The sequence below is a fragment of the Chelonia mydas genome, chromosome 12, assembly GCF_015237465.2.
Source record: "Chelonia mydas isolate rCheMyd1 chromosome 12, rCheMyd1.pri.v2, whole genome shotgun sequence".
In the NCBI taxonomy this organism is placed as follows: domain Eukaryota; kingdom Metazoa; phylum Chordata; order Testudines; family Cheloniidae; genus Chelonia; species Chelonia mydas.
The window spans coordinates 34,682,713-34,696,778 of record NC_051252.2 but is presented as its reverse complement, the minus strand read 5'-3'; the positions used below and the strand labels follow the sequence as shown (position 1 = coordinate 34,696,778).

The window sequence follows — 14,066 nt, the reverse complement described above, 5'->3', positions numbered from 1 at the left end:
ATTGTTCCCAAGAATTATCTGCAATGTCATTATGATCAGCTCTCCCACCAACACATTAGATTTATAAAAGACCGAATGGAAGTATAGAAATGCAGAAGCTGGGTTCCAGATGTATAAACAAATACTGCCTCCTGCAGAGTACACCAAGTTAGTTAGAATAAAGAACACTTTTTTATCCTTCCCAGGATGTTTGTCACAGACCAAATATGGGCTTCAGGTTTCAAGAATTGTTATATTTCAATAGCTGAACAGTCCTAAGCACGGGTTAGTCTAAATATCAGATCCGTGATTCATAATCCACAGCATTATATGTTCTTTACTAACAGCATAAAAATCTTGTACAATACCAGGTCTGTGTGAAATAAGGAAGCCATACTCTGCAGGTTATGAAGAGCACCTCTGATCTATGCTTCCGACAGGCTTTCTAGATTTAGCTTGAATGACAGCAGGAGTGATGGGCGTGTACTTCAACTTTTAATAGAAACAGACGTCCTCACATGGCCTATTTGAGCTATAGCATGCTCATTAGCAATCAACCATAGCGATATGAGATACTTATTTATATTTCTGTAGTCAGGACCCCCCAGTGCTCTACAAACATGAAGCAAGAAGTCCCTGCTCCAACCAGCTTACAGTCTTGGTGGTTCTAAAATGAACAACAGCGTCAAGTCCAGGCTCCTCCAGTAAAGAGGGTGATGATATAGAGAGAACATTGGTGAGCCACAGTCTGACAGTGCCATTTTAATCACTGACAGGAAAGGGTGTCGTCATGAGATCTCATTATAAGCAGGCAATTGCTGGGCATTGCCATGGCAGAAAGCAGGGATGGTTTAACTTTACATAGGGACATTGGGTATTGCTGTTGGCTTCTTTTGCCTGTCCCTTATAAAATCTCTTGCTTGGGTACGATGGTCTGCGGCAGTATTTTCACAATGGCCTCTGGCCCTGAGGTTGGGCCTGGTTTGTAGTCTTCGCTTCCTGTGCTGGTCGATGGAGAAGGAAGGGATGTTTCTGGAGATGCTGCAAGGGAGAAAAATAAAAACAAAGAATTAAAACATATTGGGAGACAACGTTTTGAATAGCACGGTATCTGCTTAAAGACACCAAAGTAGAGTCACAAGGATCAAGACGGTGGTGTAGATGCAAGTTCATGAACAGCACTAAATGCAGTACCTTAGCATAGTTTCTTGGCTATCTTGAGTTGTCTTTATGAAATAACTAAAGATGTGCTAGCTTTAAAAACAATCCTCAATAGTTGATATGGTTAATACCTTTTTTCATAACAAAATTTCTAAATTGTTTTATTAGATAATTTTATTTAGGAAATGACTCTTTGATTGTGGGGACCATGTAAGTTCCTAAGTGTCTGAGGCCTGCAGTCTGTAACACATTTATTCTCACAACACCTCTGCAAGGTGGGGAAGTGCTAATAGCTTCATTTTAACAACATGTTCTTCAGCAACCACTCTCAACATGCTGCATAAGAGGGGTGAGGCTCATCGTCCCCATTTCACAGATGGGGAACTGAGGCATTGAGAGACTAAATGACTAGTCAAGGGTACCACACGCAATCTGAGGAACTGAACCCAGCTCTCGACTCGCACCAAAACACTTGGAGGACAGGTGATACCAAAATGGTGGGGTAGCCTGTTGTGAATGCAGGTAGCCTCTTCCGCCTTTCACTTTGTGATCAGGGACTCGGTGCCGGGTGGGTTATTAGGAGTTTTACCAAGCAACGTACTGCATTGTCTTATAAATAGTACTTGGGAAAATGTGTTCCCACTTCAAAGTGCTGATCTCTAATTAGAGCAATGACTCTTATTGTGCTCTGTGACTTGGTGGTAATCTGCAGAGTGCTAACTGGTCACATGATGCTGGCTCCCCTTCTTGTGCCTAGCTGTTAGTTTAGCTCAATTTTCGATGCTATTTATCTTAGAGACATTATTGCTAATTATTTTTCCGTGCACACATTTGCCGTAGTTCCTATGAGTATGAGCGGAAGAGGTAGTTCATGGGAATGGGGAGAGCCAGTTGTCCACAGCGTTTCTATTAAGTTTCAGTCCACACTATGGAAAAAATGTAAGAGGGGTAGAATTAGGGCCATCTGCCAATTCAGTGAATACCAACCTTAAGCAACCATGAAAGGAATAATAAAATCAGTGGGCTTTCTTAAAAAACCTCAACAAAAGTTTACTGGAAGCTTTAAAGATTCTACACCTAATGAAATTGCCTTTCACGCAGGTTGAATGGTATAATTTCTATTTTGCTGACAATTTACTTCGCATATAATAAAACAGATCGCACTGGCTATTGTGTGCCCTACTTTCTGAATGTTTACACTTCTACCTTTGTGCATAAAGAATAGCATTGCCAATGCTCCTGCTTTTTATTGAGAGTCTCGTGCTATTTGGTGGTGGTCTTAAAATCCCTGCTCCTGGATTCAGCTTTCATGTATAAAAAGTAAGTTTCTTGCCCTTATGGTTGTGGAAGAAACCTGGGAAGTGTGTAACCTAAAGGTGTAAAAAGTAGAAGGCAAATAAAAAGGATCTGGAGTTTATTTTTAAAATCTCATGATTTGGAAGGATAGGGTGGGGTTGACATGATTTTTGAATGCTTGGGATGTTGGTTGTGAATATTTTCTTAAATTGTAAGTGGAATGATGACACTGTCATAATAGGGCCTAGTGAGATGTAAGACCCAGTGCATTGTCTTCAGTGGCAGTTTTGCCTGGCTAAAAACTAAGGAAGGATCCTGAGGTTTAGACCTCTATTTTGTCTCCTGCTGCTGGATCTAACACATGACAGGTCCCATTTAGCCCCACAAAGTCTAAGCGTGATGCTTAAATAAACCAAACTAAGCTTATAGGCCCAGCAGCTTCCTACCCAATCCCCGCACTATGCCTGCCAATAGCATAAAGATGGACACCTACGGTCTGGAATTGTGTGAATCACAGAACTCATGTTTGGTAAAGCTACGTGTCCTGGCAGAGGTTCCAGGTCGAGGTTGGAAGGTCCTGACTGGTATTGTACGTCAAGAGTGGTTCCTGCATAGGAGCATGGAAAAGAAGTCATTCTCCCCATTGTTGTTAAACTAAAAACCAGCAGAAGCATTCCTATGACCTGAGGCATGTCACACATTTTTACAGGGAGCGGAAGAATTGCTTGTAGCGGGATCACCAGGAGAAGTATCCCCAATTTCCTCAGTCCCCTGCGTCCCCTCCTCCTGCTCCCCTCTCTCCTGTGGCACCCCACCATTTCCAACTGTGACACTGTCGTCTTAGTTACCTAAAAGAACTTGATTTCTGCTGCTCCCAGCTCCAGCATTTTGGCTACTCATCTGTGGCCAATCACCCTGTTTGCGGGTGCCCCCAGTTCAGCCCCGAATGTGATGTTTTCACAAGGTTACAATTTGCTTTTTGTATTACTACAAAATGTTGTACCCTTGAAGGGGGGTAGAGGGGTGTCCGTTCCATGCATACGCTAATGAAAAAATGGTCAGATCCTCAGCTGGCATGAATCACCATAGATCCATCAGCGTCAGTGCCAATGTACATCAACTGCTGATCTGGCTCCAAAGTCTCTTTAATTTGATCAACCTGGGGCATCCCTAAATACGGCATTGGTGTTAGCATTGTTGTTAAGGCCTTTGAAATACTCACGGTTTTCAAGGCATGCAGGGAAGAAAGAGGATCTCAGCGGGGGCGTACCTCCCAGAAGCATTTCTTGCAGCAAGCTGTCAATCCTTGCCACACCAAAGAGTTTCATGAATTGGACCTGCTCTATCATTTGCCAGGTGATGCTCTGGAGCGGCGGCAGGAGGAGGAGAATGTCGCTGAACCGCCCTCGTGAGTCGTACTGCCGGTCGTTGATGTAATCCTCCAGGTTGACCTGCACCTGGAATCGCATGTTCTTCACCTTGCCAGGTTCGCTCAGGCCTTTACAGTCTGAGAGATAGAGACAGACAATTTACACTCTCCACACACAAACACACACGAGCTGGGACAGCTCTCACAGTCAGCCAGACTCTAGAAGAAAAGATTAAATACACCGATATGGCAAGTGATGGTTTTTTAAAAAATATTTCTCCTTTAGACTAGAAGTTGGAATGGCTCTAATGTGGCAACGTGGCAGCTCAGTGTTAATCTGGAAATAGGTCACATCCCACAGGGAGCAGAGCAATGTCTAAAGGGAATGGTAGGAAAATAGGAGTTTGAGTCATGCGGATAGCATGATTAACAAGCATTGGTGATGGGTATCAGAGGCCTGGGGAGGCTAAGCCTCCCCTAACCCAGGACCTGGGGCCCTGCCCACACTCTGTCCTGCCTTCCTTCTCCCTCTCCCCTGAAGCTGGCAGGGGCTCAGATCCAGCTGGTGGCCTGGAGCTCGGGGCTTGGGCCCACCGGCGGCCGGGGTGGGCATTGGGCCAGCAGCTTAGGTTGGATCTGGCCAGTAGCCTGGTGCTGGGACCAGCCTGGGGGTTGGGCTGGCCAGCATGGTTGGGATAGGCTGGCCAGTGGCTTGGTGTGGCTGGGGCAGGCCAGACAGGGCTCCTCTGGCTGCAGGGGGGGGGGCTCTGGGCTCCAAGCTTCTCTGGCCATGGGAGTTGTGGCCTCAGGCAGAAGGGATGGGGCCAGCGGGCTAGCCTCCCTGGTCAGGGGCGAGGGGAGGGTGGGTTTCACCTGCCACCCATGTTAACAAGCAAAAGGAAAGATATGAAGAAGAGGAGATTAAAATTATTTATACCCCAAAAGAAGTGGGCGAAGTGCTGAGGACCCAGCTGCTGCCCTTGAATTTAGTGCATGCTCAGCCCGTCTGAAAAACCAAGTCACTTCTTTTGGGGCATAAATATGAAGTTAGGGGCCTGTCTTTTATTTTTCAAAATCAAGGCCAGGATTTTTAGGCCAGAACAAAGGCTGTTCCTTGGGGTGTAGAGGCCTGTGGGGAAATAGATTGTGAAGGTGGAGCTAAGAAACGGCTGTTGCCTGAATGCCTCGTGTAAATGTGGTACAGATTTTCAATAGATTCCCCATAGATTTTCTAATTAAGTTCAGAGTCTTGCCTCGAATCTTCAAAGCACTCCACAGCCTGGGCACGGGAAATCTGAAAGATTGTTTTAAAGCTCCAGGATGAAGACTGCGGTTGACAACTCCCCTCCTTTGGCACAATGGAACCCTCAACATAAGAGTAAAGCTCATCTGTGTGGGAGACACAACTTTCTCGGGGGGGCTGGTCTGAGACTGCAGCATGAACTCCCCCAGTAACTAAAGCCCTTCCCACACCGTTCCACTTTCCATTTCAGCTGCGAGGCACATTTCTTTGGCCTGCCTTCTCCAACATCAAAACAAAGCTACAACGATATTTACAGTTGGGGGGGAAAAAAAAGACACTACCAAACTAAGACACCCCCTCTGTACAAGTGTCTCGCTTGGGGGAGGCTGAGAGAACAAACAATGTGTGGCGGCTGTGTAGTCACATTTCTTAATGCAATACTGGCAGGCGCTCAGATACTAAAGGATGAGCTCAGTATAAAAACCTATACAGAATAGTAAAGGGAAATCGGGATCAAAAACTATCTTTCCAAAGTAGTGAAAATAACCCTGAATGGCTTTGGGAGCCATCCAGTGCATGCTTCATGAGAGACCATCCTATCCTCCTGGGGGACTTCAACTGTGTAAATATCTTTGTGGGAATGGCACAGTAACCCGAAAGGGCTAACTGAGGGATCACACGCAGGCTGGGTCTGAAATACACTGCCCTGCTGGACCAGGAAAAAGGCTTTGTATACTGTAACTAATGGAGATGGTACTTATGGTATCTGCCTTAGCTTTTGCAGCGTGTAAGCCTAGATGTGATATGCAGTGCATTTCTATTAATTGGATTTTCTCTCTCTGTTCCTAACAAATCTTTTCTTATGCCAGTCCAGGTGGTTTTAGGCTGTTTGGAAATTTCACCCAGACTGTCCCAAAGAATTGAAGCAACTTTCAATGTTTAAGGAGAGGTAGGTAAGGCTGGGTGCCTGCAGTTTAGTCTCTTCAGGACACTCATGAAGAGTATAGACTAAGGAGTCCTCTCCTATTAGGTATGTTGCTTCAAGGCTGCAGCCCTCCAGATACACAGGAAAGGGCTAAGGGCCATGATGAGAAATGAGTTGAAGACACATACGGTGACAGGTAAGTGCCAGTAGAAGAATGTCTCATTTGGTGTTGGCCTAGGTTCAGTTCTCCAGCTGTAAAGTGGGGATAAAAGGCCTCAAGATGCAGGGAAGAAAGAGGATCTCAGTGTTGTGAAGGGCTCAGATATTACAGTAATGGGGGCCACGTGAGTAAAAGGTAGGTGTGGGGGGAGGGACAGAAAGATGGATGGATAGCACTCAGCAAGGGGTTAGAGTAAAAAAACGCCACTGTTCAGGACCATGTGAGCTACGAAAGCAGCAGGTCTCTGAAGTTCTACTGCAGGCCAGGCCTTTGATGTGCCCTCCTCTCTTCCTGTCTGCCAGGTGGCCCCATCCTATCCCCTTCAGTCATGGTTTGCTCTTTGTATCACTCCCCCTGCTGAGTCGAGCCCAGCATTCAGCAACGTTTGATCAAACAACTCAACTCTTATCACTTATTTGACACTGGCCTGCCCAAAGAGTGTTATTTTTTTAGAGCCCCGAGCCATTGTAATGCTCTCCCAAGCCCCGGAAGGTGCCTTCATTTGTCTCACTTGGAGCCTAGTCCAAAGCCACCGAAGTCAGCAGAAAGACTCCTGACGGGCTTCAGAGCAGGCCCTAATTTCCCGTTCTCTTTTCCCCAAATCTTCTCTTTATTCTGTCATTTTGCGCTCTTAAGCCATGACCGTGAGACGTTGCAGCATCCTTCCTGATGTTGATGGAAACTGCAGGCAATCAACACTTCTCATGGCCTAACCATTTGTAGATTTTATGCTCCCTCCTGGTCCCTGTTTTAATTCCCATTCTGTTGCTTGGTTAATTCACTGAAAAATTAAATATAGGCATGCATGTCCTCATTTTCTATTGATATACATCACTGAGTGAGGCCAAACTCTGGAAGCAGCTCAGTTCCTGCAGGTTCTGTAAGGTTTTGCATGTGTCTCGGATTGGAGCAAATACTTTGCTTTAATACTTACAAACCTTGCAATTATGCTTCTTAGGGGAGATGAGGGAGTAGAGCACCACAAAGTGAAGGAGGATCGACAATAATGGAATTTTCAAGAAATGCCATAAATGATCCTTCTCCTCCCTCCCCCCAGACTGGACCCCTCACTCCACCCACTTATGTGCCATTTTAGTCCTATCAAGATTCTTCTCTTGGAATCCCATGATCTGCCACTGATGATAGTGGTTTGGTAAATCTGAGAGACTTACCTGGGTCAAAGAATATGATCGCTTTAAGGCATGCATACTCATTGTCATCAACCTGGATGTCACGTAAGGGCTTTACCAACTCATCCAGGATTCGAATGGCTACGCGAGCAATTTCCAGTTCTGGGCAGTGCATTGGAATGATGAAATCATTTCCTGAGAAGATGAAAAAACATCTGTATCAGCCATTTACACCAGCTCTGTGGACAAGGCGCATTATTAAATCACCCATTTCTTCAGACACCAACAGCCATATTTTCAGAATGCAGCACATGATTGTGTGTATAATTTGCACATGCAATTTCATGGTCAAATTCAGAATTGACATGGGCGAATAACCACTTAGATGCATTTGTGTGCTTAATTACCCAATTTGTGCATGCAGTTGCCATAACCATTCATGCAAATCAGGTTGACATTATGTGCTGAGTAACATCCTGTTATACCTGTCTGAGCATCTGACCACAAGACTATTGTAACTCATGTGTAAGGCTAAGATTTTTTCATAGATATTTTTAGTAAAAGTCACAAACAGGTCACGGGCAAAAAAGAAAAATTCACAGCAGCCATGACCCGTCTGTGACATTACTAAAAATATGGTGACAAAATAGGGATCTGCGGGTCCCCACACTGTCGGAAGCAGGGCAGCTGCGGAGGGGCTAGGAGCTGCCGGCAGCGGCTAGGGGCTGCGGGGTACCCCTGCTGCCTGCAGCTCTAGGGGTCCCCCCCCCATCTATGGGGGCTGGGAGCTGTGCGGTGCCCCCGCCTCCCCTGAGCAGCCAGGAGCTCTGGGGTTCCCCCACTGCCGCCAGGAGGTCTGGGGTTCCCCCACCGCTCCCGGCAGCCCAGAGTTTGGGGGACTTCCCCCACCACCCACGGGGGCCTGGAGCTCGGGGGGGGGGGTCTCCCACTGCCCCCGGTGGCCGGGAGCTGTAGCGGCAGCCAGAGGCAGTGGGGGTATCCTACAGCTCCCTGCCCCTTCGGGCAGTGGGGGACCCTGCAGCTCCCGGCCAGCACAGGCTGAAGTCACGGAGGTCGCTGGAAGTCACGGATTCCGTGACTTCCATGACCTCCATGACTAAATCATAGCCTTACTCATGTATAATTTTTTGTAGAACTAATCTACCCAAGTTTGGCCAACATAATGTTGTTGAGACCAACTTTTTCCCCCCATCTGCAGTGGAGAATCCTGACGGTGTTTTCTTCTACCATTTAAAAAACAATCTTAAATTACAAGGGAATATCTATCTAATCTAAATATCTGATCTAATCTCTCTTTAGTATTTCTAAAGGACCTATTACCTTAATGTCTATGCATTAGTATCTAAGGGGATGTCTACATCGCAAAGTGACAAGGTGATGGCAGCATGGTATGCATCCCTGTGTCTGCTGTAATTTAGCTAGCACAGGTAACAATATCAGTGTGGATGTGGTGACACATGTTAGCAAGCAAAGTACATATCCAGGGACCTTAGAGGGCTTGGACTCTGGTTGCTAGCCTGTGCTGAAACTGGTGCCACCATGTCTACACTGCTATTGTTACTCGTGCTAGCTAGCTTAAAGCTGACATGGGTATGCCCACCCAGGCTGCTATCACACCTTCCCTTTGCAGTGTGGACAGAGCCAAAATGCTTAGTAGAACAGCGAGCATTCAACATGCATTAGCAGAGGTAACATTTACATGCTGTCTCTAGCTAAATCATCATTTTAATTTTCTGACGATTCCAACTCCAGCACAAATACATTGAACTAAAACTCAAGGCCTCCAAGACCCATGTATGAGTCTCCCCACCTGGTCTGGAGATCAGGAGTGAGCTCTTGTCTCTGCGGTATTTCTCCCCTCGCTTTTTCGTTGAGCCAGTACTAAGTTATCCATGAGTCTGAGGATCTATGCAGTGGGAGTTCTATGGGGCTGAGAGGCTGCACATCATCTCTTCACTGGCTCTGGGGAGATTCCCCAGCAGGACAGTACAGCCCTGGGAAGTAACAATCCTCCTTAAAGAGGACTCCTATGGAAGCCACTGACTGTGGAAGTCCTATCAGAGCGGCTCTTTTGGAGCACCAATGCTGTTAGGCAGCATAGGATACCTGGCCTTCTGCTGATACTTCAGTATCTGTGCAGATCCTGGCAATATCTGGGTTCTGGGAACGAGCCTCATGATCTGTTTGTCCCCCACCTCAGTGGACCATGGGGAAGAAAGCACCTCACAGAGAACCTCATGGAGATTTTCTTACCCCTAGCCCTGTGGGTTTTTCCTTGGAATGCAGAGATGCGGCCCTGAATTTAAGGGGTGACCATTACAGTCTTTAAGTTCCTACTTGGGGAACAAATATTTAAGAATGGGCTCTTCAGTCTATCAGAGAAAGGTATATCAGGATCCAATAGCTGGAAGTTGAAGTTAGACAAAATCAGACTGAAAATAAGGCATACATTTTGAACAGTGACAGTAATTAATCATTAGAACAATTTACCAAGGATCATAGTGAATTCTCCATCACTGACAATTTTAAAATCAAGTTTGGATGTGTTTCTAAAAGCTCTGCTTTAGGAATTATTTTGGGGAAGTTCTATGGCGTGTGATATACAGGAGGTCAGACTAGATGATCACAATGGTCCCTTCTGGCTATGGAATCTATGAATTAGATACTCAGAGGCATAAACCTAACAGAGAGCAAATCATGCAAACTCTTCCTCCAAACTCTTCTTCCTCCAAACTCACTGTAAGTCTGCCCTCCAGTGTTCCAAAGCTGGGTTGCTACAAGGTTTATTGTGCCTAAATTTAAACCAGGAGGGAAGCAAAATCTGAAACCTAGCTTTATATCGACATTCTAGCAACGCTATAGAAGCAGAGGGGTGGAAGGTGCATGTTTGCATGTAATTTGGTGTCATTTTATAATTGAAGTTACCATGTCAAGGGGCCATGGTTTGGTTTGTATTTAATTTTTTTTTCTTAGTCATAACAAAAAAATTTCATCCTAGCAGCCTGAATTATCAAGACAGTTTGTTGGCTAAAATACAACGATGATCTTGCCTATTTATATATTGTCTGACATCCAGAAAGTTCCCCAAGCTCTTTGGTCTACAAACAGATGAACAGGCTTTATGGAAAAAGGACTTTATCCACCATGGCAGGGCGGCCACCTCTAAAGAAAAGTAGCAACAATTTAATAGCATAAAGCATAACAGGTGAAATATACCTTAGCTAGCTGAATGCAAGGGCAATTGCAGATGGGCAGGATACATAATGATTATCCAGCATGTAAATCTGTGCAAACTTCAAAGCAAGAATGAATTATATTATTTTACCTAATAATAGAAAATCTGTATATGGTATTGACCGTTTAGCAACTCCCAGGAGTAGGTGTTCTCCTGCATGGGCTCTTAGCAAGACAACCTGCAGATTACAGGGAAGAAACAGAGCGTATTACACTTCGACAGCAGACAGAGGAACAGTCAGGTGATTGATGTGTACAGAATGGGGAAAATTCTGCTTTCATTTAAATTAGTGCAAATCTGGAATAGCTCCACTGTAGACAATGGAATTACTCCTGGGGTAATTGAGAGCAAAATCTGACCCTAACTTGACTATAGCTTTGACTCTTTAGATGTTAGAAGCATTACATTTACAAAACATTAAAGCAAAACTCATTTTGCAAAGCAAAAGAAAAAAGGAGAACATGTTTTGTTTGATATTGCCCTGGAAACAGTGGCTATTGTATCCTTCTACCAGCAGATAATGGTAGAAAAAATACAACCTCCCTTTTGACCCATCATTCCAGTGCTGGCTCAGCTGATTATACGCAATATTTTTCTTGTCTTCAGTGGGTGGCAATCATTTCTAATGAATTAGTAATAACAAAAGCCTGGCTCTTTGAAATTCCACCTCTCCTGCAAGGAATTTCTTGCTCTACATGGTGAATTCTACTGAATATCACCCAGTTTGATGTTAAAGGGCAGGGACTATGTGTTTATATTAAATATAAATGGATTGAGGGAGTGACAGACACAGAGCCCTATTTCACCTGGTCATCCAGTGGAAGTTCACAGAACGCTGGGATATATTTTGCCCATTCGACAAGGGCTAAAAGCTGCTGTTTCATGGACTCACACACATCATTGATGGTTGCAACCTTCTTCATCGCAATGTCAGCACTGTGCACTGGACTCAGAGCTGAGTACTGAAAGAAAAACAAAGCAGAATTTGGATGTAGAACAGGCTTAAGTGTTGCTTTGTTGAACAAAATGTCTGGTCAAGTAGAACGTAATATGTGTTTCCTACATATCAAGGGATTTATGGTTTCCATAGAGCCATTAATTTTGTCCTATCTCAAATATAACGTTTGACATTCACAACGATTTGTGGAGAACTGTATGTTGGATCCAGTGTTGAACGTAAATGACGCAAGAATGTTTGCAGTCTCCACCGGGTGGTGCTGTGTCACAACAGAGGGAGTAACATTGTAAGGAGAGTGATCACTTTACATAAGCTATTACCAGCAGGAGAGTGGGGTGGGGGGAGAGAGAACCTTTTGTAGTGATAATCACCCATTTTTTCATGGTTTGTGTGTATAAAAACGTCTTCTGTACTTTCCACAGTATGCATCCGATGAAGTGAGCTGTAGCTCACGAAAGCTTATGCTCAAATAAATTGGTTAGTCTCTAAGGTGCCACAAGTACTCCTTTTCTTTTTGCAAATACAGACTAACACGGCTGTTACTCTGAAACAGAGGGATAGTGACTTGAGCAGTTTATTGTCTGTGTGCTTTACATCCGACTCGTCGGACTTGACAAAGGGATTTTCTTTCTTTTGATCAAAAGCACAGGATCTGAGCGCCCTGCCAATTACTTAATATGGCAGACCCAAAGAAGCAGCTCAGTCAGCTCACCCAGTCTCCCAAGCAGCAGCTTGTTATAAAATACAAACAACCCCATGCATCAATCTTCCTATCTCTTTTCAAAGGTCAATGATGACAAATGGGCCCAGCAGTGTTAACTAAGGACTTGTTCAGGCCTCACAAGCCAGGGTGTGAATCTACAATATGCCAGCCTGCCACCCTGTAACGTTTCTTGTGGGTACTGCTGCAGCGTACTAAATGTTCCACGGTGCCCTTTGATGAGTACGTTACTGCACTTCAGATTCATGCCTAGGCCCTAATGTCGCCCGCAGACAAGCCCTGAAAGGCGACGCTTTCTAATGCATGTTGCGAATGCAGCAATTCTTGAAGAAGTGAAAACATTTTTATATGTAAAGAAAATCTGCACCATATGTCTGGAAGAAAAGGATCATTTGTATTGGCAATTAAAAAGATGCCCTTATTCATTTGTTTTTTTTAAAGCAAACTACACCTTGGAGCGTGTGGTAATGGAAGAGGAAGGGAGAGAGGAGAAGATGATAGGACCATTGGGTTTAAATCCTAGTTTATTAGCTCTTTGCTCTTCTACAACTGTTGCCCTAATAATGCTCTGACATTTGCAGATCTTGCATTTATACTGAGGGAAGCCTAGTTTCTAACCAGTTATATACTGTACCTACAGGAATCTGTTCATGCATCATTGAAATGCAGCCACCTCTGGGGTGAAACAAAGCAAATCAAGTGGACAGCAAGGCAATGCAGCAATTTAGGATAAGAAGCAAAGAAGACTACTGTATCCTGCCGGACTGCCTGGGGGAATTGGTAGGTAGAATGTAATTGCTCAGACCTGTAGCCAGGACATAGATGCTAGGATGCTTGGGCACTGGGTCAGCAATGACCCAGAGAGAACAAGAGAGAATCATTAATATTGCTTCCTGTTGTAACTAGTTGTTCCATCTAAGTGCCATCCAAGGACTGAGTAGACTCATCCCCGCTTAGTTGGACGAGTTCACAGATGAAGCGGCCATAAACCCCCTTCTAATAATGATTATCAATGTAGTTCATACCTGCTGTGCCATAGCCTCGGCCTGGGTCAGCACAGTGATTGACAGGGATCCATTGTCTTCATAGCTACTCCTGCGAATGCTAATCCTGTCCCGTTCATTCTGCACAGCTTCAAAGAGAGAAAAGAGGACAGTCATGCGATGAGTCAGAGATTGCCTTTCCCTATCATCACCGATCACAGCTATTTACTATCATCGAGAACTCTACAATTTGCTAGTCATTTTATGAATCCATAAAATACATACTATTCAAACTGTCAACAATTTAAGTAGAGACACACGGTGGGTGAGCAAATATCTTTTATTGGACCACTCTCTCGCCAACCAACGGTATTACATCACTCACCTTGTCTCTCTAATATCCTGGGATCAACGTGGGTACCACAACACTGCATACAGCAATTTAAATAGTTATTTTAATGTTAGTAATAATTTTATGAGTATGTTGCATAGGGGGAAAATGATTACTGACCACAATGGCTTCTCTAATGAGTGTTCCAGCATGTCCTACCTGTAGGAGAGCACATGTGTAACATGCCCTTCAGTTTCAAGGCCTACTTCTGCTACTAAATCCACATGGACAGACCCTTGCACCCACATGGAGTAGTTCCAGTGGTATTTATTATTTGTATTATGGTAGAACCTAGAGTCTCCCACTGACAGCAGAGACCCATTGAGTTAGGTGCCGTATAGACCCACAGTAAGAGACAATCCCTGCCGTGAAGAGCTTTCAATCTAAATAAATGCTAGAAAATAGTCAAGGCTGGGAGGGAAAATAGGGGCATA

At 44.7% G+C, this 14,066-nt stretch overlaps 1 protein-coding gene across 1 annotated transcript in view; it reads right to left on the bottom strand.

Annotated features, from left to right (window-relative positions):
• Positions 1-883: 883 nt before the first annotated feature.
• LOC102932875 (hepatocyte nuclear factor 4-beta) overlaps positions 884-14,066 on the bottom strand; it is a 40,695-nt gene continuing 27,512 nt past the window's right edge. The window contains exons 4-10 of the mRNA XM_043525985.1: positions 13,284-13,390; positions 11,386-11,541; positions 10,670-10,757; positions 7,366-7,518; positions 3,659-3,943; positions 2,930-3,043; positions 884-1,020 (exon numbers count right to left, since the gene is read on the bottom strand). Of these exons, the coding sequence (XP_043381920.1) occupies positions 884-1,020; positions 2,930-3,043; positions 3,659-3,943; positions 7,366-7,518; positions 10,670-10,757; positions 11,386-11,541; positions 13,284-13,390 (1,040 nt within the window). The remainder of the gene's footprint in view (positions 1,021-2,929; positions 3,044-3,658; positions 3,944-7,365; positions 7,519-10,669; positions 10,758-11,385; positions 11,542-13,283; positions 13,391-14,066) is intronic.